Raw genomic sequence first — 24,080 nt, forward strand, 5'->3', positions numbered from 1 at the left:
ATTGCTGAGAATGTTGAGGAGTCACCTTGTTCTGTAAGAATACATTTTATCTGAGCTGCAAATCAATGGATTGTCTCTTTCTTGCTTAAGGAGCACCCAAAAGAGGACCTGACTGTGTCTGAAAAGTTCCAGCTTGTTCTGGACGTGGCTCAGAAGGCTCAGGTACTGTGCTGCTCTCTGGCTGCCTCCTTGGGAACAAGGGGGTTCATGCTCCAGGTGGTCAAAGGACGTTGTTCAGCAGCATGTGAAAACAAATGCTTAAAGAAGAAATACTTCTCTTGCAAAGGGAACTTTATCTGTGAGCAGTGGAGATCTCAGTAAGATTCCTGGAGTTTTTGAAATGCCATGATGCTTCAGAGACTGGTGGTTTGAGGTTCTCTGACTGCAGAAAAAATTGCACCTTTAAACAAGCAAGCTCTGGAGGGGAACAGAAGCAACTTCTCACAGTTTCTACCTATATATCATATAAGCTTCTGATAATGTAGATTGGGTGGTGAATCTTCAAAATGTACTGGAGTGTGGATCCATATCACAAATCTGCTAGTCATAAAACTGAAGTAGGAGACTCTGTTCCTTTAAGATGTAGCTGAAGGCTGTGGTCTGTTTAGCTGTGTTAATTCAGCAGTTTGCACTTCATCTCTAAAACAGTATGTTTTAAAAAACGCCACCCCCTCCAAGCCCTGAAATCTGCTGGTGCTGGAGAGGCTGAAGGAAGGTTTTCTCCCAGCTCCCTGAGCTGGCTGAGGTAGCAGCTGAGTGACTGCAGCACGCAGATGAGCTGCAGCCTTGTGCCTTGTGCCCTGCTTGGTGATGTGCTGCTGTCAGAGGGGCTTTAACCTTCCCTGCTGACTGTGGCTGCTCAGCTCCTTCCTTCTGCTGGGCGTGGTGCATGTGTTTATATGAACACCTTGGGAAATTGATTGGGAAGGTGAAATTTTCAGGTGCTCTGATGGTAAGGATTGGTCAGAGAATATGGCCTGAGTCCTGAGCAGGGGTCAGCTGCCTCCCCATTTGTTGGAATTAGTTGAAATCTGCTGTCTCTAATGGTTTATTATAAAAGCTGATAATGGTCTGTTTCCAAGATGCTAATAGTCCTTTTGATGAACTCAGTAACCACTTCCTGAAATTTCAGCACTCAAAATGTCTGAAGAGACCTTCAGTTTTGTTACCTACTAAGAGAAGCTCTTTACTCTTAGATTGACAGCTTAATTTAAAATATTTGCAATAATGTAAATGCTTTCCAGTCATGACAGTGGGATCAAATAATTTCTTCACTTGTAAGGATCAATCACAAGTTACAGAACAAGGTTAAATGAGATGGAAGTCATCATGTATTGCTACTCTGTTCTCTATTTACTCAGTTGTGAAGTACATAAATGGCTAAAAGTTAATTTTAAAAAAGTCACTTCTGGGAATTGCTTACCAACAAAATCAGAAAGCTATTTGTTTTCATTATGTGGACAAAAAACCCCAGAACAATGCAGGAGTTGGTTTTAATTCTCTTGCTTCTTATGCAGAACCTTTTTGGCAAGATGGCAGACATACTGGAGAAATTTAAAAAGTAAGTTATCTGATAGGAGATTTTCTTCCTTTTTAAAACAAGACTTGACCAATATCTGTAACACTGGTAATAAAATTTTGCTTCTTCTTTGTTTTCAGCTTGTTCATGTGGGTCCAGCCAGAAATAACACAGAAGCTCTACATTGCTCTATGGGCAGCTTTTATTGCATCCTGCTTTTTGCCCTACAGGATTATTGGGCTTGCATTGGGTAAACACAATAAATAATTCATCTGTTATGGTCTAGATTTAATGGTTAAAACTTACATGATCTTTAGAGGGAGAATTTTAGAGTTTAAGAGAGAAAACCTGCATTAATAAATCATGCAGTGTTCTAAAGTATTTTCATTGTGCTTGGCATCATTTGCCATGACCATTTTGAAAACCATCTCAGTGTATAATAGGAAAAGACTGGATAATGCTTTTGCTTCTTGAAGAGAAGTCTATGATGAGCTGTTAGCAGAACTCCTCAGACTGTCAGCTCCAAGGCTTCTGGAAAATCCTGTATGTTGAGGGTTTTTTGCTCATACATCCTTGTAGATGAAATATGTGGCATGGCACAGGATGCATGAAAATGACAATGTAGGAAAAAAATAAAAGTAATAGTGGGATTTCTGGTAAAACTTGGAGGATGGGCTGGAGAAAACAAACAGACTACAGCTGGTCTGTTACAGACACTCAGTCTCAGCTGGGAATTGAGAAAAGGGTTCTCACTACATCATGAGACTCTTTGCTAAGGTATGAAGCCATGTACTGTGAACTAAGAATTCTAATTTTTTCTCATTAAACTAATGATGTAATCAAATTAGTATTACATTTAGTTAGCATGAACATAAATGTAGGTTCACTTGACACAGCAATTGAATTTAGATGCGTGAGGAATAATTTTTGACTCTTAGGAGATCTGAATTGCACTCAGTAAAGTTTTGAGAGAGTATTTTAAGGCCATTTTGAATGGCAGAATGCAAGGAAATAACTTGTATAAGATAAGAGTTGGGACTGGAAGGTAGAGGTTTATGTAGTACATGAGAGCCCTCTGTTGCCATTAAAATTCTTGCAGGAGCTGCATAGTTGAATGCTCTGGTGTGTTTTTTGTTTTGGTAGTATATGTTTTCCGAATGCTTCTGGTAATAAGGAACATATGTTTGAATTATTCAAATGTTCTTCTGCATAATAGTGACTATGTAAATGTTTAAAAGAACTTGGGATGGGAAGGAAAGAAAAATCATTTTCTGGTGTTGCAAGAAGAATAACAAAATAGTAAACCTAGGAGAATGGTTTTAACACTGTGACTAAATATACAGAATTCTGTTTCATTTGTGAACTTTTGAAAATATGATCAAAACAGTGATGTTCTTAATGCCTCTTCAGCATTCAAATTGAAGTGACCTTTTTCTTCAGGACTCTATGCTGGAGTCAAGTTTTTCCTTATTGATTTTATCTTCAAACGATGCCCCAGACTAAGAGCTAAGTATGATACTCCTTATATCATCTGGATAAGCCTCCTGACAGATCCTCAGCTCAAAGAAAGATCTAATGCTACAGTGTCGAGACGGGTAAGGGTAATGAATCTTTTTGTCCCTGTGTTCTCAGCCTCTGAAAATCAGATCCCTTTCTCCCTTTTCCTTTTCTCCAGTGACTAGAGCACATTAAAGAGAAGGTTAATTAAATCCTTACAATCAATGTTAGTTGATTGTAATATCCCTTTTTTATTATTTTTAAGATTTACAGTTCTTCTATGAATTCTTTTTCTTGTATGAAAGGAGTCAGTTATCAAAAATGTGTATGTATGTATAGAGATACTGTGAATCATGAAGCTGAACACACAAATATAACACCATCCATATTCATACCAATTTCTTTAATCTACATTCTGTGTAATTCTGTTGTCAAATACAGTATTTTTGTCTCCACTTTCTCTATTCTTAGACATCCTTTTTCAGGGGAAATTTACATACTTACTTAAATTGAAGTGCAGTTAAAAAAATAGATAAAGGCTTGAGTATAATATGCAGCTTTCTAATGGGATAATCACTTACAAAGGTAGTAAGGTAGTTTACATATTTAGATATGATGTCTCATGGTTATTTGTATCAAGTGACCTTTCAGCATAGTGGTGATAAATTACTTTGTGTTGTACTCCAGCAGTACATTTTCTTTTTTTTTTTTAATGTCATAGTTAAATCACTAAGTACTGTGCTTTGTGCATCTTGGTAAATTCTTTTGGGGCCTGACATGGTAACTGAGTCAGGGTTTTCCATATTCTGGGATTTGTCAATCTTTGTTAGTTTAAAAATTAAAATAGATATAGTAAACCTTGAGTCTAATGCCATTTTAGCATTTGCTGAATGCCTCTTAGCACAGTATCTAATTGCATTCATGGAGTTTCTGAGTACTGTCTGAAGTGCACAGTACTGAGCAGTAATTCAGCCTGGGTATACAACTGGAGAGTAAAAGGGATAAGATATTAACCCTCAGTTATTAAGAGGAAATCTGGGGCTTGGGGGGTGGTGGAGCAGAGGGTAAAATAAATAACTGCAGCACAATTGAATATTTCAGAAGGAAGTGGACAAGGACAGTTTCTTACAGAAAGTGAGTTTCCTGTTCCTGTTTTCCAAGGGATGAGAGGGGTAAATAAGCACTTGGATGAAGCTATCCATGGCCTGTATTTCTCTTGCTTGCAGAAGATAATTTTGAAAGCTTCTCTGCTTCTCACTCTTACAGGTTATCTTTCACATACTGTGGTAGTTGTGACACCATGTTGCTGGGTCTCTCTAATCTGCCTCAGAGGTGGAAAGATTCTGAATTGTTGAACTTGAGTCCATAAACTTAGAGAGTAATGACTACTTTTGGCTTTTCTTCATGGCTTTAGTTTTGCAAGTAGAGACAGGGTTTTTGTACTACCAGGTCTGGCTCAGTGGCCTTGGCTTGTCTTCCTGGAAAGGATGTGCAGGACTGCATTACCTGCTTCCAAATGCCTTTGAAAACATTAACTTCATCTCAGTAATTTTAGAGAGACTTTCTTACTCCTTGAGAGATTTCTGCAAACCTCATAGTATGAAAAATAGATTTTTGTACTAAAAGGTAAAAACCAAAGAGAGTTTTAATTTTTTTTTTTTCATAGGAAGGGCAGAGCCCAAAACATGTAGTGCCAGCATGTGTGCATTTGCTTTGGCTTCTTATTATTCAACAGTGTACAAGGCAGAGTAAACTCAGACACAATGCAATATTAATTGCCTTTGCCAGCACTCTGACCTTGTGTCCTTAGAGAGCAGTCCTGACAGCAGTATCTGATGGGTAAAGGTGGTATGTCAAAAGCTGATGGCAGATCAAGTGAAAAGGAATACCTCCAGGTCGTTGGTGACATTTTTAGACAATCAGGACTCTCCTAGCATTACAAATCAAATCACTTCCAGTTAGATTTAAGGCTTATGGAAATACTTTTCTCTTAGTAATTGGCCATTGGTTGTCTCAAGCCTGAGTGGTAAGAGGAAACATTTGCACGTGTTAGGCAGGACTAGAAGTAGGGGCAGAACTACTCATGTTTTCAGCCACCAGATGGGTAATGGTACTGAAGTTTAAACTCAATTTTTTAAATCTCTTTATGTAGCAGGTAGGTAGGAAGCTGTGTAGCAGAGAGCAGAAATAGTCCTTATACCAGCACAAAGAGCATTAAACTTCTTGGTTTGATCCTTTTTATATTTTGGGCCATGGTACTTCACCTGGTTGTGTGCATGTGCAGCCAAATAGCTTGTCTAAGAAGGCCTTCAGAAAATTCTTTTCATCTTTAGTTGCACACATATTGTTGAAGAAGCTGTTATTTTCCTTGGTTCCAGGGACTTAGCACCTCAGAAGTAATATTAATTACCATCAGCATTTGCTTTCCATGTTAACTTTATTTTTTCCCCCTGAGGCATCATTGTCTTACAGGTACCCTAAAAAGGCTGATGGCAGATGCCCTCTGCTGTGCCTGTTTTGTCAGTCTGGTTTCTGGTTAGCAGTTGCAGTTCACAAGTTTTCATTTGCTTTGGATTTGTTTCCTTAGTGTGTAAATCCTGTGAGGTGTTGAGTGCTGCCAATTTGGTGCAGAGTAACAGAAAAGCAGCTGAAAGCTGCCTGGCCTTCAGCAGCACTGGGCTGTACAGAAGAAGAGCTCAGTCCTGGGCTGGCATGCTGTCAGTTTGCCACTTGTTTAACTGCATGTGCATGGGAGGGCTCAGAGCAGAGCTGCTAGTGCCAGCTCTGGAATCATGTGGTGCCCCACCAAGATGAAGAGGGAAGAGCTGTCCAAAAGAAAGTGCCTGCTGTCCTTCCAGAAGCAGAGCTTGTTGCCAGAGCAGTCTCCAGTGACTTTTAATCTCTTTTTAAAAGTAGATTTTACTCAAGTACTATGGTTTTAGGAGCTCCATACTACCTTTTTTCCTTCCCAAGGATGCCAACAGCCATTCAGATTTTGTTTTATGTGTCAACACTCTAAAAATTCAGTACATCTTCAAAGCACAGAAAAGATCACTGCTTCTAATGCAACCTGAATAAATTGAACTGGTGTGCTCTAACCACTCGTAACTCATTTTTAATTGCATTCATTGTGTGTAGTCTCTTGGTTTGTGAGCAAAATCTTGCAGTGCCACTCAGTTCATGTTTTATTCTGTGTATTATACTGTTAAATAGATTTCACTTTTTTTCTTTTGTCACTGTCACATTTGTGTTGTTTGTTTCTTTTCCTGCTAGCTGTCAGGGCATGAAAAGGTATGGATCATAGTGTGGAAAACTTCCTTTCATTTCCAGCATTTGTATTCATATTGAGCTTATTCAGTTCTCTGTGGCTTTTTTTTTCTCTCTTTTTTCTTTCTAACTTCTTTTGTGCAGTAATACTTTGTTGATCTCTTGAAAACAAGCCAAGTACTGATAAGATACTGTCTGTTAGTAATCCCACTAGTTACAATCGTTGGAGCTGTTTGCAGTGACTTAGCTGTATCTAATGAGACAAGCCTTTACTGTAAAAAAATGGTATTTTAAGATAGGTGCATTTAGCACCATGTGCTTCTCCCAGCAAAGTGTGTCCATCAAAGGGCAGCACTTTGAAAGGTTATGTTCAGGTGCCATGTTAGAGGCTTGTGCTCTAGCAGCAGCACAGTGCACTAGTCTGAAGTTAATTTATGGAAGTAGTTAATGCAAATTGTTGCATTATAGATTTTTTATTTTTTTTTTTAGAAAGAGTAGTTAGCTAAATTATTTTTGAGAGTGTAGCTTAAATGTTGCTGCTCAGATTTTGGAGTCATGTTTCTTTTCCTGCAGCTTCAAACAGCAACTGCCAGGAGTTATGTGGGCTCAAGTGCCCCCACTGGAATAAGCAAAGATGAAGACACAAGTCGCTTTCATACCACCAAGAGAGGAAATTTCCATGAAGTTTTTAACCTGCCAGAGAATGAACGCCCTTTGCCAGGTATGATGCCACAGCAAGGCTACATTAGTAGAATATTTCGTAAAAAAGCCAAGGATAATTTAAAGTTGAATTCCTTTTCTGTGCATTGTGTAGGTGTAAGCTTTTGATTTAAAGGTCTTGCTTTAAATTAGGATAAATGGAGGTGGTCTCTTTCATTCCATACCCTTGCAGCTCTTGGAAAGAGTGCACAGCCTGGTGTTCCTTTTATGGTTATGCAAATCCAGTAGTCAGGTTAAAGGGAATAATTGTGTGGGTGGTTTTATTTTCTTTTTTTTTTTCAAAATGAGTGTTAAAACAGATGTTATGGTGTCTGGAACACCTGATTTAGGCTTTTCTTTCTAAGCACTAAAATTTAATATTCAGTGTTTTCTATTGTATAAGGAGTCTGTTGGGGACAGTGCCAGTCTCTCTCTTTTTCTTTAAGTCAGGTTTCTTGTTATGCCTTTTTCAGTGTGTGAAAATGGCTGGCGCTGTTGCTTGATCAACAGAGATCGGAAGATGCCCACAGACTACATCAGGAACGGAGTTCTCTATGTCACAGAAAAGTGAGTCATTGCACTCCACACCTTTCTTAGGAGGCAAATTCAAGACATTAAAGTGTTTGAATCAAAAAAAGGTCCTTTAATGGTGTTTTGGAACAAAAATGCCTTTTCAAGGTGCTTTGCAACCTCAAGGCAGTATCACAGGAGAGGGAGAGCTGAGCCTGGTGTGTGGCTGTGCTTAACAGATGAGATTTTGCCTTGGAAAGGCTTGCATAGGAATGCAAAGTAGCTCTGTACAGACAGCTGTTAGAAGCTGCAGTTCTTGATGTGGATAACATACTAACTGTATAGATACTAGAATAGAAACCTAAAACCTAAGTGAACTTTGAAAATTGTGATCAACAGCTATTTGACAAATATTCTTAGTTTGGGCTTTTTTTCAAGCAAGCTGAATGTGTGGCTTCCTTGAAATAACAGCAACAAAAAAGAAAACTGAAAAATAAGCCTTGGATTCAAATTTTTATGGGTGAGTGGTTGTTTTTTAAAATTTCCTTGCTTACCTCCCAGCCTCCCAGGACTGAATAGCTATGGTCATTACTGTTTGGGTCGTGCACTGAAATTCCTTTGGAGTGTAATGAAAGGAAGTAAAGCTCATCTGTATGCAGTGTCACCTAGTGATGGAAGCTGCTCTCCAGTGTTTAGAAATCTGAGCTTTTGTCTGCAGCACAATAACATGAAACTAACACAGTGTTTCTCATTAATCTTCTTTTAGGATGGTGAAAGACATATAAGCCTTTTGACATTTGGTATTTCAACTGTTTAAGGATATATGTCCCTTGTGTGTCTTTAAAATGCTTGTCAGGTTTAACCATTCAGTGCAGTGATATAAATACAAGAATTCTTGTGTGTATGCATACTGTATGTTCTGGGCTTTCAGACGCACACCAGCCAGCTGCTAGAATTTATAAATGTTTGTGCTAAATTAGAAACCGTAACTAGACTGAATGTCTTTTTTTATTTTGAAAGTTATTTTAACTTGTGAGATTTCAAACTTCAGAAGAGACAAGAGGATATTTGAGAAATTTATTTTAAAACACTCTATCAAAATGAACACTTTCTTTTCTGGTTTTCAGTTACTTGTGCTTTGAAAGCTCAAAATCCGGCTCATCAAAAAGAAATAAAGTTATAAAGCTGTCGGACATAACAGATATCCAGAAGGTATGTCTGGTTGGTGCTGGAAATAGGGGAGAAGACTGGTTTTCTGTTCAGCCAATCATGTTTTGCATTTGTGCTTTTGTTATTTTGGAAAAGCATGCCACTGATAATTTGTAGAAGTGAAATATAATTCTTTGATTATGAATGTTTCACAGAACTGCTTTTTCAGACTCAGCACAAGCAATCTTGCTATGAGCATGAAGACAAACTAGTTTACTCTAAACCCTTACACTCCTGCATTTTTTTAAAATTTAAGTCATGTCATTTACTAGCTCCAGTGTTGACTAGAGCTGTGTAGGCCTTAAGAAGATCTATTGGTAACAGGAATTGTGTATTACTAACTTCAGTTTGGGTGTGAATATGGATAGATGCACCATCTTAAAAGTAGGTGCCTTAGAGGGAGGCAGGATTGTTGTCAGTGGAGAAATGTAGATCATTAAAATAAATTGATGAATTGATAAATAATGATATAAATTTTTAGATCATTAGAATAGCCAGACTGGGATGGGCTGGAGTTTCATCTAGTTGGGACCCATCAGTAACAGAGGCAAGAAGTGGAAGGTTGGAAGCAGTGCAAAGGCAATGTTGTCCTTCCTCTGGTTGAGATTTATCTGCCTGTGGTTACTAATGGCTTCACTGGTGCCTTGCACCACTCTCTGTGTCCTTTAACATCACTTTTTGTTACCCTTTCTGAACTTATCTCTATCTTGAACACAGACACCCTTGCTTTCTGCTGCATCCTTACAACAGATTAAATCGTGTTGAGCAAAGAAGCACCTCAGCCTGGTGTCTATTACTGCATAAGTACCTCCAGATTTTCAAATTAATTCTTTCTATTTCTTGGACATGTCTATAAAGCAGACAGCTTATGCTCAAATTGAACATTCCTACTGGAATTAATAATTCATATTAATGGCTTTCAAACATCGTGCTTCAACTTTGTTGTTCAGTAGGCCTTTACTGCCATAAAGTTTCTTTTGCATCTTTGTAGTGTTTTAATGAGACAGAGATCATGCAGTCAAGCATAAAAAAGTACTGTGGTTTTATTTGGAGGTGGGAAACCCAGGTCTGACTTGAATGTCACTTTCTCCCTGTGCATACTTCTGAGTTCAGCCATCTGTATTCCTTATCTTTATGGACTTTGTAAAAAAACAAGCAAGCAATCCATGTGCGTGCCACTGGGTGCTATGGTTTAGGTGGCATGGTGGTGTTCAGTCACAGGTGGGAGCTCTTCTTCAACCTTAATGATGCTGTGGCTCTGTGATACCCTGTTTTCTATCTAATTTTGAAAAAGAAGCTTTTTCTGGTCTGCTTGCTGTTCCTCCAAGGAGTGGGTGGGTGTCAGCTGTAGGGGAAGCAGTGGGTGATGCTCACCCAGCCCCATCTCTCGTGTGCCCTGCCTCTGTGCCCGCGCCACGGCCGGCTCAGCTCCCCGGGCTGGGGCTGCTTCCTGCAGCTCCTGGGAGGAAGGGGAGAGAAGGGTCCTGGCTGTCCAGCTGAGGCTGCACCCAGCACATCCAGGAGAATCAGACTCCAGAGAATGGCAGCTGCCTTCATCCTGCTTTTACTAGAGGTCTCTTAGTCGTGGCTGGGTGGACAGGCCAGTGATGGATTGTGTAACCTCTGCAGCATCTTTTGCAGTTGTTCAGTACAGAAGGTATCTTATGTCTTTGTGTGTGGCTTTTTTTTTTGCTTTTTTTAGTATAAAGTGCTCTCTGTTCTCCCGGGATCAGGGATGGGTATTGCTGTATCAACACCATCTACACAGAAAGTAAGTAGCTGGCTGTATCTGTACTTTGCTGTGTTGGATTTCTTACCTTCTTTTCCTCCTCTGGTTAGCACCAGCATAAAGGCTTTTTTATCCCCTTATGCCAGTGGCTGGCTTTTTTTCTTTTTAAAAAAATTCACTTGTCTATTATTCAGTATGTTTGTCTTCAGAATTTTAATGAATTAAATATTCGGCTTGGTCTAGTGCATCTGGAGTGTTTTACTCTAACACTTCAGAAAGCTTTTCCCCAGCACCCTCCATCAGGAGCATGCAGTCTGCTATGCAGTCTGAAACAAAAAGCTGTTGGCTTGAGAGTATCCATGGGGGGAGGCTTTGAGGTGGGAGGGCCTGACCCTCAGATGAAGTTTCTAAGGAAATGAAAAATATTAGAAAATATTAGAAAAATATCCTCCACGTGGTCAAGGATTTAATAGAGAAAAGGATTATTTTGTCTTTATTCAATGCATTTCTACCACAATTGATCTGTTCCTAGTGACTTGACGAAAATACACCTAGAGGAAATTATTTTTTCTTTGTGGACTGACATGATGTGTTTTTTTCTGTCATTTAGCCTTTGGTGTTTGGTGCCATGGTACACAGAGATGAAGCTTTTGAGGCAATTTTCAGCCAATACATGAAAATAACATCTGCATCATCCAGCACTGAAAGCTAGTGTCTTATCTTGGAAGAACTAAAGGAAACTTCCTTCTTGTATGACTTGGTAGTGAAAAAATGAACATCCTCATCTATTTTGCAATAATTTTTCTTGTCTGGTGGTTTATATTCTATCTGTTACATAAACCAAGTGTATTTTATATATGCCTTCATGTTTGTTTTTAAGGTTTTTGTAAAAAAAAGACAAAAAAACCAAATGAAAACAGTGAAAGTGCTATCATCACTATTAGCCTTGCACATTAAGCACTTTTAATGTTTATTTACTGACATTAAAAGCTGGGAAGATGCTTGGAGACCTGACTATATAACAGATTGATCCCTTTATCTCCACTGATGTCACTAGGGATTCATTTGTCCCTTTATCTTAGTTGTTTTTCCCTGAGATGTGAGAATGATGACTGCAGCAGCCTGAAGTCACCTTCTTCAGCTTGGAGTTTTTAATTGGGTCCTTTATTAAAACTGATGGCAACACCAAGGAAGTATTAGCTTCTTAGTATTTCCATATGTACAACTGCATTTAAAATAACTCCTCCTTGCTAATTTTTGCATTGCAGAAGGATGTTTTACTGGTTTGGTTAACTTCAATTTTTCCTGCACAGAGATGTTTAAATTACTTGTACAGTGAATTGGAGGAGAAAGTTTGTAACTGTATCTTCCTTTCCTCATTAACCAAAGCAAGAGGATGGAAGGCAGGCAGATACTTTTTATAAAAGAGGGCACCAAAATGTTGTTCCTAAAATGTTAGGCATCTTATATTTCTATAGGTACTTGTCCTAGAAGGGCTCAGCTGTTGTACATGTTGCATGTACAAGGCGTTTGTATGTAATGCATTAAAGACTTGAAGGCTTTTTGTGTTGAGGTGGGAATGATTAAACTAAACTCAGATGTGATCTTTTTTAATTTGGCTCTTTTCTTGAGTTACCTTGTGATAAAATTATGCTATAATATAGCAACTGAAAGCACCAGTTCTCTCAAAGCATAATTTGAGGAGCGTTGGTGTGCTTCTGTCTTCCCCCTTGCAGAACTAAATTTTAATAACAATTAAACCCAACTGCCAGGTAAAACAGGAAGGCTGCACTCCTCTAAACTCTCTCAGGCCTGTCTAGCAGCAAAGCACATATTGACCTTTGTCTTCAATATTAGAGAGCTTTTATGCTCTATATAATAGCACCCATCTGAGAGGTTTAGAGTTTTATTTGCATTTTCATGAAAGCACAGTAGGAGTTATGCCAAGCCTTCCTGAGTGTCTTTTCCTTTGCTATGTCTTTTGAGTTGAGCAGTATAGATGTCTCCAGACGTTATATGAATGGCCCTAAAAAAAAGCAATGGAGATGCAAATTCTTATGTAAAATGAGATTTAATTTCATGGATTTTTTCTCTGTTTTTTTTTTTAAAACAGGAATTTCCTTTCTTTGTAAGGAAAGGGGTAAAATGAAGGAGGGAGAGGGGTAGCAAACACCAAAGGGTGTTTAACTCTTAGCACAGTTTTAACTTGAAGTGTGTCAATAAGTACAGGAATAATGAAGAAGGTGGAGGTCAAACTCTACAAACCTTATTTTAGTCTGGCCATGAAAAGGTAGGATATGAGAACTTAATACAAATTTTATATGAAGCAATTGTGTTGAATATCATAATTTGTTTGAGTATTGTAAAGTGAAACACTGATGGGTTATGCCCTGGGTGGAAATGTAAGCAAGAACAGGGGAGGAAACCACTGTAATGGTTAAAATGCAATTTTCAAGTTCTCACTTTAGAGTAGCACTGGAACATGTCTGTACATGACCTGAAAAATGGGTGCATTTCTAAGACCACCTTTGGTATGCTGTAACTCAGGGCCTGGAAACTTCAAATACAAGTGAACTGGTGGGAATTCCATTTTGCTGCCGTTTAAAGTGGATGTAGCTTGACAGTTTATGGTTTCATAACTTTACATATTCAGGTTATATGTTTAAGAAAAAATTATCGATCTTAAATCTTTCTCATCAAAACTACTTTAAAATCAGTTAATATGTTTTTTGTAATTGCTACATGTTATAATTTGGCTTTTCTTTCTAGAATCTTCCTTGAAAAGCAAGTGCAGCTAAAAAATAGGCATTAAAATAGCTTAATGTTATATAAATCTTAATCAGATTCATTCATTTTGTCTTAAGAAGAAAATCCCTTGGATGTGTTTTAAGGTTATCTTTTTTTTTTGAAGAAACAGAAAACTATATTTTTTACAGAGAGCATGCTCTTTTTCTTATTTTTGTATCATTTTTCAAGTGTAATTTATACCTTCACTCTGATCATAACAGCAGTTTCAGTAGGAAATCAGTTGACTTGCACTTATTACCTCCTCCCCTTCCACCCTTCACTGGTGACCCTCGTATGCAGGGTTGTCCTAGATTCTGGTTCCTGGAGGAGCTATAGGATCTGTACTGCTGGTGCCAGGACAATTAACCACACCTAGGCTTCCCAGAGGGAGAAGAGATAGCATTATCCTTTTCCAGACTGAAATGCCTCATGTGTACAATATACTCTTAAAATTTATTTTCTGAATGGAGAAATTAGAAATGTCCTATGAAATCTAATGTGCTGATGTTTGAAATGAATCCACGCTTTAACAGTGTGAACTTAAAAGTTAGCAATCCTTAAAGCAGCAAACCTAGTGCAAACTGCAATGCAACATTGGTTCTAGTATAGAGAAAACAGACTGGATTTCTTTGTTTAGGCTTTTTTTAAAATAGAGTTGTAATATAATTGACAGACATCTGTGTACATACTTTGCAAATTTCACTTTACATTGGGTTATCCGGTTTCCCTGCTGCACAGCTGCTCCTCCCGTGGTGTCCCTGACTTCAGAGACTGGAGGTGACCTTTGGGTGTTTACTCGGGCTTTACTCTCCCGCTGCACCCTCTGGAGGGCAGGAGGGGATGGGCAGTGAGTGAATGTATCCTGGACATGTGTGATCACACTGAAACTCCCACCTTAAATTCCAATCTTCCTCCTTAGTTTTGCAGTACAGCCTGGTGCACTTCAGAAGCAGGCTGGGTCGGAACACTTAATGTAAAGTGCTTTAAATAGCTGAAAGTGATGTTCTTGTCATTCTGTCTGTCTGATTGCTGTTTATATTTGCAATTCTGTTCATGTCTGTGGATGTCTGGATCATTCACGTGTAATTGGATTTAACTTCTTTAGAAGTTCATTGGTTAGTTTGAGTCCCTTTTAAAGACAATAAAAAAGGGAGATGAAAACTGACTAATTCTTTATCACTGACCATTTAAATTCAAAAGCAAAACAAGCTGAAATATGAAATCATGCCTTTCTGTGCACTGTAGCTGTTTTGAGGCAAGATTGAATGAAACAAGCTATTTATTAGTAGCAACATCACACAGGATGCCAGCAGCAAAACTCTACCCTCGTTCTGCAGACAAAGAGAAAAGGAATTTTACCCGACTGTGAAGAGATGAAAGGATGTACCTGATTTTTGGCTACTTAAACCTGTTTGAAAACATTGGTAGTTTTTATTGAACTCTGTACATTTTGGCAGATGTTTAATTTCTACTAATCATTGAAATATAATGGATGTTAAAATTTTTATGTCTGAAGTTTGAGTCTATATTTTGAAATTGTAAATAATTCATTATCAGTGTAACTTTTGTTCGACAGAAGACTTATACTGTATGAATAATTGAAATAATGAAATTATTTGCCCTGTACATTTTTTAAGAAAATCTTGTTTGTTTAAAAAGTCTTGTATAAATTATAATTTTTATTTAAATAAACCTAAAAATGCTTTGTGCTAATGTTTCGTGCAAACTTCAGTTATGTATCTATCAAAACTACACCTGCTTTCTTGGAACAAAGTAAGTTAGTGCTTTTTGGCTGATTCACAGCCGTCTCTGGGGGGAGGCGGGTGGGTGTCATTGCTTTTGAAGCCCAAGGAACTGGAATTTTATTTAAAATAATTATGTTACTTTATTGGAGAGTGTATGTATGTTTTGGTGTGTGTGATAGTCCTTTCTGTGAGTACATCAGTCCCTTTGGAGTTACGTGGTTAATTTAATGAATGAAAAAGCAAGCAGTGATTTCTAAGATGCCACTGCAGGAGGGCATGGATGACACAAGGGTGCTGGGAGGAGTACAAGCTCCTGTCAGCCAGAGCTCCACTCCACTGTGCTGCCAGAGGTAGGGACAAGCCCTTTCCACCCCGAGGGTGTGTAGGAGGGGTGCTCAGCAGCAGCATTCCCTAATCAGCAGCAGCATTCCCTCATCAGCAGCAGCATTCCCTCATCAGGAGCAGCATTCCCTCAGCAGCAGCAGCATTCCCTCATCAGCAGCAGCATTCCCTCAGCAGCAGCAGCATTCCCTCAGCAGCAGCAGCATTCCCTTAGCAGCAGCAGCATTCCCTAATCAGCAGCAGCATTCCCTCATCAGCAGCAGCATTCCCTCATCAGGAGCAGCATTCCCTTAGCAGCAGCAGCATTCCCTCAGCAGCAGCAGCATTCCCTTAGCAGCAGCAGCATTCCCTAATCAGCAGCAGCATTCCCTCAGCAGCAGCAGCAGCATTCCCTCAGCAGCAGCAGCATTCCCTTAGCAGCAGCAGCAGCATTCCCTTAGCAGCAGCAGCAGCATTCCCTTAGCAGCAGCAGCATTGCAGCCCTTAGCAGCAGCAGCATTCCCTCAGCAGTAGCAGCATTCCCTCATCAGGAGCAGCATTCCCTCATCAGCAGCAGCATTCCCTCATCAGCAGCAGCATTCCCTAATCAGCAGCAGCATTCCCTCATCAGCAGCAGCATTCCCTCAGCAGCAGCAGCATTCCCTTAGCAGCAGCAGCATTCCCTAATCAGCAGCAGCATTCCCTCAGCAGGAGCAGCATTCCCTCATCAGGAGCAGCATTCCCTTGGCAGCAGCAGCATTCCCTCACCAGCAGCAGCATTCCCTCATCAGCAGCAGCATTCCCTCATCAGGAGCAGCATTCCCTCAGCAGCAGCAGCTCTCTGCAGCCTCTGTGTCACCTCAGCTCCCTGCTCTCAGCAGCCCACCCTGCCCATTTGTTTGCCTCTACAATGCTCCAAGTGTTTGGCTCGGCTGAAGTAGACCAGTCTGAGATGCATCCCCCACACGTGAATGTGTCCTGCTCTCCTTATTTCAATATTTAGTTTTCTCCTGGTGGCAGCAATGCAGCTGGCGATATAATGGTGTTTTAGGCTGGTATTTTAAGTGTTCTGGCAATACTTAACTTGTTCAGAGAATACTTAGCTTCCCTCTTGTACTGGTTTAATGTGTTCTTTGTTAAATGTTTGTACAAGGTGAGTTGCAGCTGCAGCAGTACTCACAGAGGTTGGATTCAATCCCACCTGCCTGAGGCCTTGGGGAAGGAAAACGTGGAGCCTGGCAGTCTGGTTTTGGCTATAGACACCATGGTATGTGTGAGGGGACTTGGTCTTTGTGGAAACAGTGCTTGCTGTGCCAAGGTCACTTCAGCAGCCCATGGAAAACAGAATTGAGCTGAACAAGCTGTTCACCTGCTGTCCCTGTAACTGCAGCCCCTGCTGCAGAAAGGCTTTCCAGCCACCCTCTGCAGTGTCACCCACACACGGTGGCTCAGTGCACCTGAGCAAGGCATGGCCTTGGGCAGTCCTGCATTAATGATAAAAGGGCAGTTACAGCTTTCAGCTTGGACAAGCTGAGGGGTTTTTTGCAGTTACTTTTAAATAATTTTCCAGTTAAGTCTCAGTTCTTCTACTGAATCCTTGGATTCACTAAGTTGCTCTTCTTAGTTTTAGGTTAGGCTAAGTGTTTAGTACATTAATTATTGGCTCATCTTAGACTTTTGAATATTTTTATTTCAAAGGTAAGAAACACAGAAGATGTAAAATTTGATTTTTTGTCTTAGAGAGGTTGGGGTATTGCAAAGGGATCAGTCCCTTGCAGCAGTATCCTCACTGATTTGTGGATGCTCCAGAAGTTACGTGGGTGTAATGCAGTGCCTGAAGGATGTAGTTATGAGCATGTCTTTAATACTAGATTTAGCTTGAACTGATGCTGTATTTAGTCAAGTTGGCTTTGACTGGGAAGCAGAGAGATGAGGGGTAGATAAATACCTTTCTCTGTTTTTAAATAGCTGGCACTTTTCTGTACCTTGAAAGCTGCAAAGCCTAGTTGAGATGTGCATTAGGCAAAATTTCTGCTTTTGTATTATCTACTGAAGTTCCTTCTATTGTTTCCAATTTCTGTGACATAAGGTTGCATATGGATAATGATTTCCTTCAGTTTTCCTTTTTCACTATCTTTCCCTATTCAATACCAAATATTGATAAAAATTGCTCTTTTTTTCATTCCTAAATTTCCCAAATTTCTCCTTTGCTGTCTATGAAAGTTTTGAATTCAGAACTTTTCCAGTGGTTCCTCTGACCTTTATTTTTCTCCTTCAGTGTTGTTCCAGTTTTCTTCCTCTCACAAAAATAACTCTGTTATTTCACTTCTGATTATTTAGAGATACTGACAGACCATGTCCCAGTGAGCATGTCACAAGTTCACTAAAGCTGCCTTCACCTCTTACATCTTCCATTTTGTATAAATTGGAGCTAAATTGCTATATTGGATTGGTTGGATTGGATTACTCAGTGGTTTGGATTACTCAGTGGCTTCCATTTCCTCAGGCTGATTTGTCATGTCTTTGCTCCTGATCATCTACATGACTGGGAAAGAAGATGCTTCTTTAACTTGTGGAGTGAGCTCTTTAAAGTAAACAATCTCTTCTTGAAAAAGCCAGTTTTACTGGTGCAAGCATTGGTTGAGTAAAGCATGTATCTGCAGAGGAGCAAATGTAGATATAGATGATTTTGCCTGCTGCAAAATGGTGTTTTGGGAAGGAATGTTTGAGCCTAAGCTATTTGCTGAGGCATCCCCATGCCAATCTCTTGAGCACAGGGCGTGAGGTTTTAACCCCTCATGGCTAAACCAGTAAGAAATTCTGCAGATCCTCTCCCTAGGTTATTTATGTCAGATGAGCATTTGGGAAGGATTCCTGGTATAAAGTCTGTGAACAAAGCAACTGTATTCAGTGTTGGTTTTGCTTTGTGAAAAAATGTTGCCCCTGCCCAGAAATGTCTTTGGCCAGTCACAAATATTAACCAGCCACACAGCAGGAATAAGAGTCATGAGTTGATTCTGAACCTAATAATCCTTAAAAATATCATGCAAGTTATATATTTGTAGAAATGGGATCTATACAAGAAGTATTTGAGGTGAAAAGAAGCTTTTAAAAGAAGAAAAGTAAAAAAGGTTTAAATCTTCTAGATGTTATTTGGGAAAAAACTGTTGATGGGTCCTGGAGTGTGAGGTAACAGCAACCTCCATTAGACATTTTGCATGAAGTGTGAATGTGTATATTTACCTTTCTTTACTCTCATAATGCAAGGCTTTCCTGTGTTTCAGATGTGTTTTTCTTGCAATACCCTGCATTTGGGATGCCTGCAGGAAGTGTGTTGGTGTTGGTTAGTGGACATGCTCTAGAAGTTTCCAAAGCTATACAGGATGTCATCATTACTCCCAGTACTTGCCTGGCAGGGGAGATGCCTTAAAAAGCCCTTTTCCTGCTCCTAGAGGGAGCTTCACATTGTCCTCATGGTGTGCTGACCCCTGTGACTTACCAAAATAGCAGCCCTGATGCACAGCTCATGGAGTGGTGGCAGCTGTTTCTGAGCTCAAATCCTTCTGCAAGATGAGTGGCTCTGGGCACTTTCCAAGGAAAGCAAAGCCCTGAACTTTACCTGTGTGATGCAGGGCTGAGATGGTGAAGGGAAGACAGATAGGATATGAGGGAGAGGCAGCTTTGAGTCCAAAACTGGACTTGTCATGACTGTGGGTGCTCCTCACACCATCTGTGGCTGAGCAAGGTTCAGGAGGGCTTTTAGAAAAAGGGGAGATACTGTCTTCAAAGCTGTAAAAATATGTTGAGACTCTTCATTTAAATATGCCAGAAAGTGTATAAAGAATGTCTGTATGAAAAATCTAACTTTACTGTATTGCTCTAATACAGGCATTTTCAAATATGACCACGATGGTCATCATGCAAGGTGGCAAATCCCAGTTGTATTTGGGGACTTCTTGGGAAAATAAACACAAAATCCTCTAAACCTCAGCAAACATCTTAAACTTGCTGGTTTACTAACTCCTGCTTAAGATTTATTTCTACTTTTTTATTTCGATGAGAAATTTTACTGTTTTCTACTCCTGACAATGTGGACAGCTTAGTGAAGACTTACTGTGCATCTCCTGGCTTGGAGATGACAGGAGCCTGTCAACACTTGCTTCTACAGGAGTGCCAGGCTCCATGTCCAGCTGGGTAAACACCTTGAAAAACCTGAGCTCTGCTCAAGCAAACATTTTAAGATGACTGTGGTTTCATGCCAAACTAAGAGCTCCCTGCCTCCTGCTTCCTATCTTATTCCAATGCTGGGGCTCACCAAACCTTCCTGTAATGGCAGGAGCCCAGCACAGGATGAGAGCAGTGAGAAGAGCAGTGCATTATCCCTCTTCCCAGAAAGCACAGGAGGTGTTACAGGCTGGCTTGGCTGCCCTGGATCTGCAGCCCAGGTATGGTCTTGGTGGCCATAAGGGATCTGACATACAATTACCTCCGGGTTCCCCTTGTCAGGTTTGCAATGTCTGTCAGATTTCAGAGGTAACTTTTGAATATAACTTGGATAAATGTTAAGGGCTAATCCTGAGCATATAGTAATGAAGAATAATGCAAAGAAACCTGAGCTAAAATGTCTGTATGTGCAATCTGCATTTGATTGTGCAAATATTTAAAGAGTTGGAATGCTGGTGTTAGAGGTATGTTTAATCTGCTAAATCCACTTCCTTCAAGCACCAGCTTTTGCCCAGCTCCTTCCCTCAAAACTTCAAGTAGGGCTGGCAAAAAAAAAAAAAAAAAAAAAAAAAAAGGTGAGGGGGTGGCTGTTGCTCATCAAATTTTTGGGGCCATTGCAGTAAGAGCAGGGATGGTTAGAGAGGAGGCAGGAAATACAGCCAGGAGAGGTCGTGGGCTTTTTTGTTTGAGCATGCTGTCTCAGGGGCCGTGCTGGGTTAGACTCATCCCTCTTGGAAGCAGGAGCAAAGAGGCAGGGGCTGTTTCACAGCCTCCATGCAGAAGAAGAAGGCATGTTATCTGATGTGTGGCATGTTTTCATCCTAAAAACCATGAATAAGGACCTTGGACGATGTTAAATTTAAATTTAAAAAGGTTTTGATTTAATTTGCATTTTTAGCCCGTGTTATTCTTCAGTTTTACCTCCTTTCTGCATGCGTGCCTGTGGACATGCAGCTGTGTGCACTGAAAAAACTTAACCTCTCTGTGCACAGCAGATACATTCACATGAAGGCTGGCAAAGCTTAGCCCTCTATTTTCCAGACCCTTAGCCCCACCCAGCCTGCTCGGGCTCCCCACCCAGCCCACGCTGCCCCTGCAGCTTTCCCACTGCAGCTCCCAAAGCTGCCTCCAGCCACATCATGCTCCCACAGGGGCCGAGTGCCACTGTGTGGCTTGGTGGGTGGTGGCACTGCTGAGGTGGTATAAAATGCAGGTAAATACAGGACTGGGTGGTTAAGCCTTGCAAAAAAACTGCTGCTGTGCTGTATCTTTGCAAAAAATCTCATCTTGAAGTTGTAAGATGTGCTGTGGATAGCAGCAGCGGCAGCTGCTGGGAGAAAGCTCAGGCTTCCCAGATCCCAGTCAACAAATGCCTGAGTATAAATTTTTTGCAGGTGTACACAGTTGCTGACACTTGCTCTTTTTAAAACCAAGATAGGACTAACTCACATTAGATGGGGGATGTCCTGCTCCTGTTACACCCCATATCCTCAGCCTGCAAAGAATGCTATCTTGCACTTAAACACCCCCAGATCTGCATCCTTGCACTGGTGCCAGAGATCCCAGCATCTGCTGTATTTATCTCCATCTTTATGATTTTGTCCCCTTGCTTTTTGAGAGCATGAGCTGCCCAAGCTGTGGAGGCCACCAACACCAGACTGGGGTGGGGAATCTGGGGTTGGCTTCTCTCTCAGTGCTGCTGAGGCTGAGGGCGTCCTGTGACAGCTCTGGGAACCTAATCTGTAAGCCCCACATGGAAACATATCACACTTTATAAGCTATTTATGTTATTTCATGGCTGAAATACTTTATAACACTGCATTTTAATCCTCCTTGCTGCTAACATTTTTGGTGGGGAATATATTATCAAATTACAAATGCCAGGTTCTAATTTTTTGTTCTTGTTTTTAGGAATTATGGTGTTGGGTTTCTTTGTTACTGCCAAGAAAGCCCTAATGAGAGATACTTTTCTCCTGCTTTCGGGAATGTTATTTTGATGATTGCATCGGGTTGCTCAGGGGTGGATGAGTCGATGAACAAAGACCTGAGCACCTGACAGGAGAAGACTCTCTTGTGTCAAGATCCTGAGAGCAGCCATGGTGAAGAGAGAGGGACACCATTATGAGGAGTGTCTCCCCTGTCCCATGTCTTTTATCCTCTTCTATTAGGTCGATTTTCTGTCTGGTTTCATACTGGTTTGTATAGTTCCTGAAGTGCAGGAACTACCTAGGCTCTCCTTTTGGGGCCTAAGCCTGCAGATCTAAAATATGGCTGTCAGAGCCAGGGAGACTGTGCTATGCCAAGCCAGTCTGAGCTCAGGGGACCCTTGGTCTCCATTTGCTCTTACTATTGATGTGGTTGAGGTAATTTAAATGCCTTTCCCTTTGTTAGCTTTTCCTGACATACAGCTGCTGAGTGAGGTTTCTAACCAATCTGAAGGGAAGTCCCTGTGGGAAATGAAGTGTATTTATCAGATGTTGGTTTTGATGCTCTCTTCAGAAAAAGCAACATTGTGGTCTGTCTAATTTTGTGTTTTTAATAAGCAGAGGCACTGTTGTCTGCTGTGGTGGGTAACTTGCAGAGCCTGCTGAGCTGTGGGGGTGACGTGTTCTGGGCACAGACTGGGGAAGAGCTGCTCATCCCCATGGGGTACAAGGATTGCACTGTGCTGAAGCTGGAGGTCTCCATCACCCACAAAATTGCTCACCTGGACACCTCTGAGGCCTCTGGGGTGGGATTTTTAACAATGTGTTTCCTTGTGAGCTCTCCTGGTGGAGAGCATTCAGCTCATAAATGAAGACAGCCTGATCCTCCCCAAGCCCTGGGCTGGTTCCATCTGCTAGTATTTAAAAAAGAAGGGAAGGAACTTGGAATTAAGTGTGCTGCTTTAGATCTCTTTGGCAGTTTCTACTTGCACATCAGCAATGAGGTGAAAATAGCATCTGGCTGCAGATCAGTGTGCAGGAGAAGGTCCCTGTGCCCAGTGATTGCAGTGGCATTGAGATGCAAGGTTTTGGCAGGCACCTAAGTCCTTTATAAGAAGAAAACAGCTCTGTCCATTCCAAGAAGGGAAGCAATGTTGTTAATCCAAGTGCTCTGTAATACTGGAATGCTTTTGTACCAAGGTGGAGGCTAAAGGCTGAAGTGAACTGTTATTCCACAACCCCCCAACACAGCAGAGTGGCAGATATAGGCAGGAGAGAGATGGAGAGGCCTCAGCTCCAGCTGGATGTGTGCTGTTCCTTAGGCTCCAACAAGAGGAACAGGTGGAAAATAGCTTGGAAAATGTCTTTACCCTCAAGAGTGCCCTTTCTGTTGCCCCAGGGGCTGGCCAGTGTGGCTGGGGGTAGCTCCCCACTGCTTCCCCAGCCTCCCTCCACCCCCAGCTGCATCCTGAGCTCAGCCCCACAGGGCACCCCTTGTGCTCTGGCTGGCAGGACGTGGCTCCTGAGCTCTGTGGCACTCCAAGGGGCAGCCCCTCCTGAGCAGAAACCCCTGGGTTTTACAGGGCTGCAAGGAGCTGTGCATGGCAAGCCCTGTGCCCTAAGGCTGCCAAGTGAGGCCTGCACGTAGGCAGGCGTATTGCCTGTACCTGCTGTCTCTATTGCCTGGTCACTGCTGTCAGCCATTCTGGGGAGGAAGGGCAAAATAAGGTAAATAAGGGTAAATATCTGCTCAAGCAGAAACTGGCCTCTGGCTTCCCTCCTGCTTCCCAGTCCTGCTGCCATGTGCTGGTTCACGGTGCATGGAACATCCCAGCGCTCCAGCCTCAGCTGCAGGTGGGTTGATTTTCACAGAAGGGGCTTTTATTGAGAGGGTTTGTCAGACCTATATGCAGATCTGGTTCAATATTTAAAAAAATTACAGTAACAATTTTGTTATATCTCTGATTCAGTTTGGTTTTTCCTGAAACACATCATATCTTCCAGAAAATGGGCAAAGATAGGAAAGAGACAACAGATAATGTCATTATTGATCTAAACATTTTTAGCCAGGCAGTAGCAAACATTTAAAAAAAAATTATATCTCATCTCTAATATAATTAGCTGTTGCTGTCAATATCTAAGGAACAACTGAAATAACCATGTTAGACTCTGCTGTATACTGTGACAAGTAATTTTAAGTCTTTGAATGTTTAGCAATGGAAGGAGGAGAGAGAAGCAGGAAAGGTTATTCTAAAAAAGTCTCTGAAGGCTGAGGCACAGCAAGACGCTGTGATCTTCTTTCAGACCTCAGTTATTTGCTTTCCCAGGTACAACGCTGTCTTTTTGCAACTGGAATGCATTTTTATCCCAACACATACTTAAATCCTTTCTGGTGGACTAATTCCTACTTGCTTCCCGATTCATGCCCCCTAAACTTTGCATTGATAAATGACAAGTATAGATTTGGGGATATTCACTGCTATTATGAGAATGTGCATATTTTCTTCCTGGTTGTTTCAGGTCTGTTATCTGGTTCAAAGTCAGAAAAAAGCTCCAGATTTCATTGAAAAGATGTAAAAAAAAGCACATACCTTTTTAAGACATCAAATTCTCTTGATAGTAGTCCCTCTGAGCGCTGCTTTGTTGCT

At 40.9% G+C, this 24,080-nt stretch overlaps 1 protein-coding gene across 1 annotated transcript in view; it reads left to right on the forward strand.

Moving 5' to 3' along the window:
* The window catches only part of GRAMD4 (GRAM domain containing 4), a 75,274-nt gene extending 60,344 nt beyond the window's left edge, over window positions 1-14,930 (forward strand). The window contains 9 exon segments of the mRNA XM_054514862.1: window positions 91-162; window positions 1,518-1,561; window positions 1,660-1,769; window positions 2,960-3,114; window positions 6,857-7,004; window positions 7,456-7,549; window positions 8,620-8,704; window positions 10,404-10,472; window positions 11,041-14,930. Of these exon segments, the coding sequence (XP_054370837.1) occupies window positions 91-162; window positions 1,518-1,561; window positions 1,660-1,769; window positions 2,960-3,114; window positions 6,857-7,004; window positions 7,456-7,549; window positions 8,620-8,704; window positions 10,404-10,472; window positions 11,041-11,142 (879 nt within the window). The 3' untranslated portion in view covers window positions 11,143-14,930.
* The last annotated feature ends 9,150 nt before the right edge of the window (window positions 14,931-24,080 follow it).

This window comes from Molothrus ater, chromosome 5, assembly GCF_012460135.2.
Source record: "Molothrus ater isolate BHLD 08-10-18 breed brown headed cowbird chromosome 5, BPBGC_Mater_1.1, whole genome shotgun sequence".
Classification (NCBI taxonomy): domain Eukaryota; kingdom Metazoa; phylum Chordata; class Aves; order Passeriformes; family Icteridae; genus Molothrus; species Molothrus ater.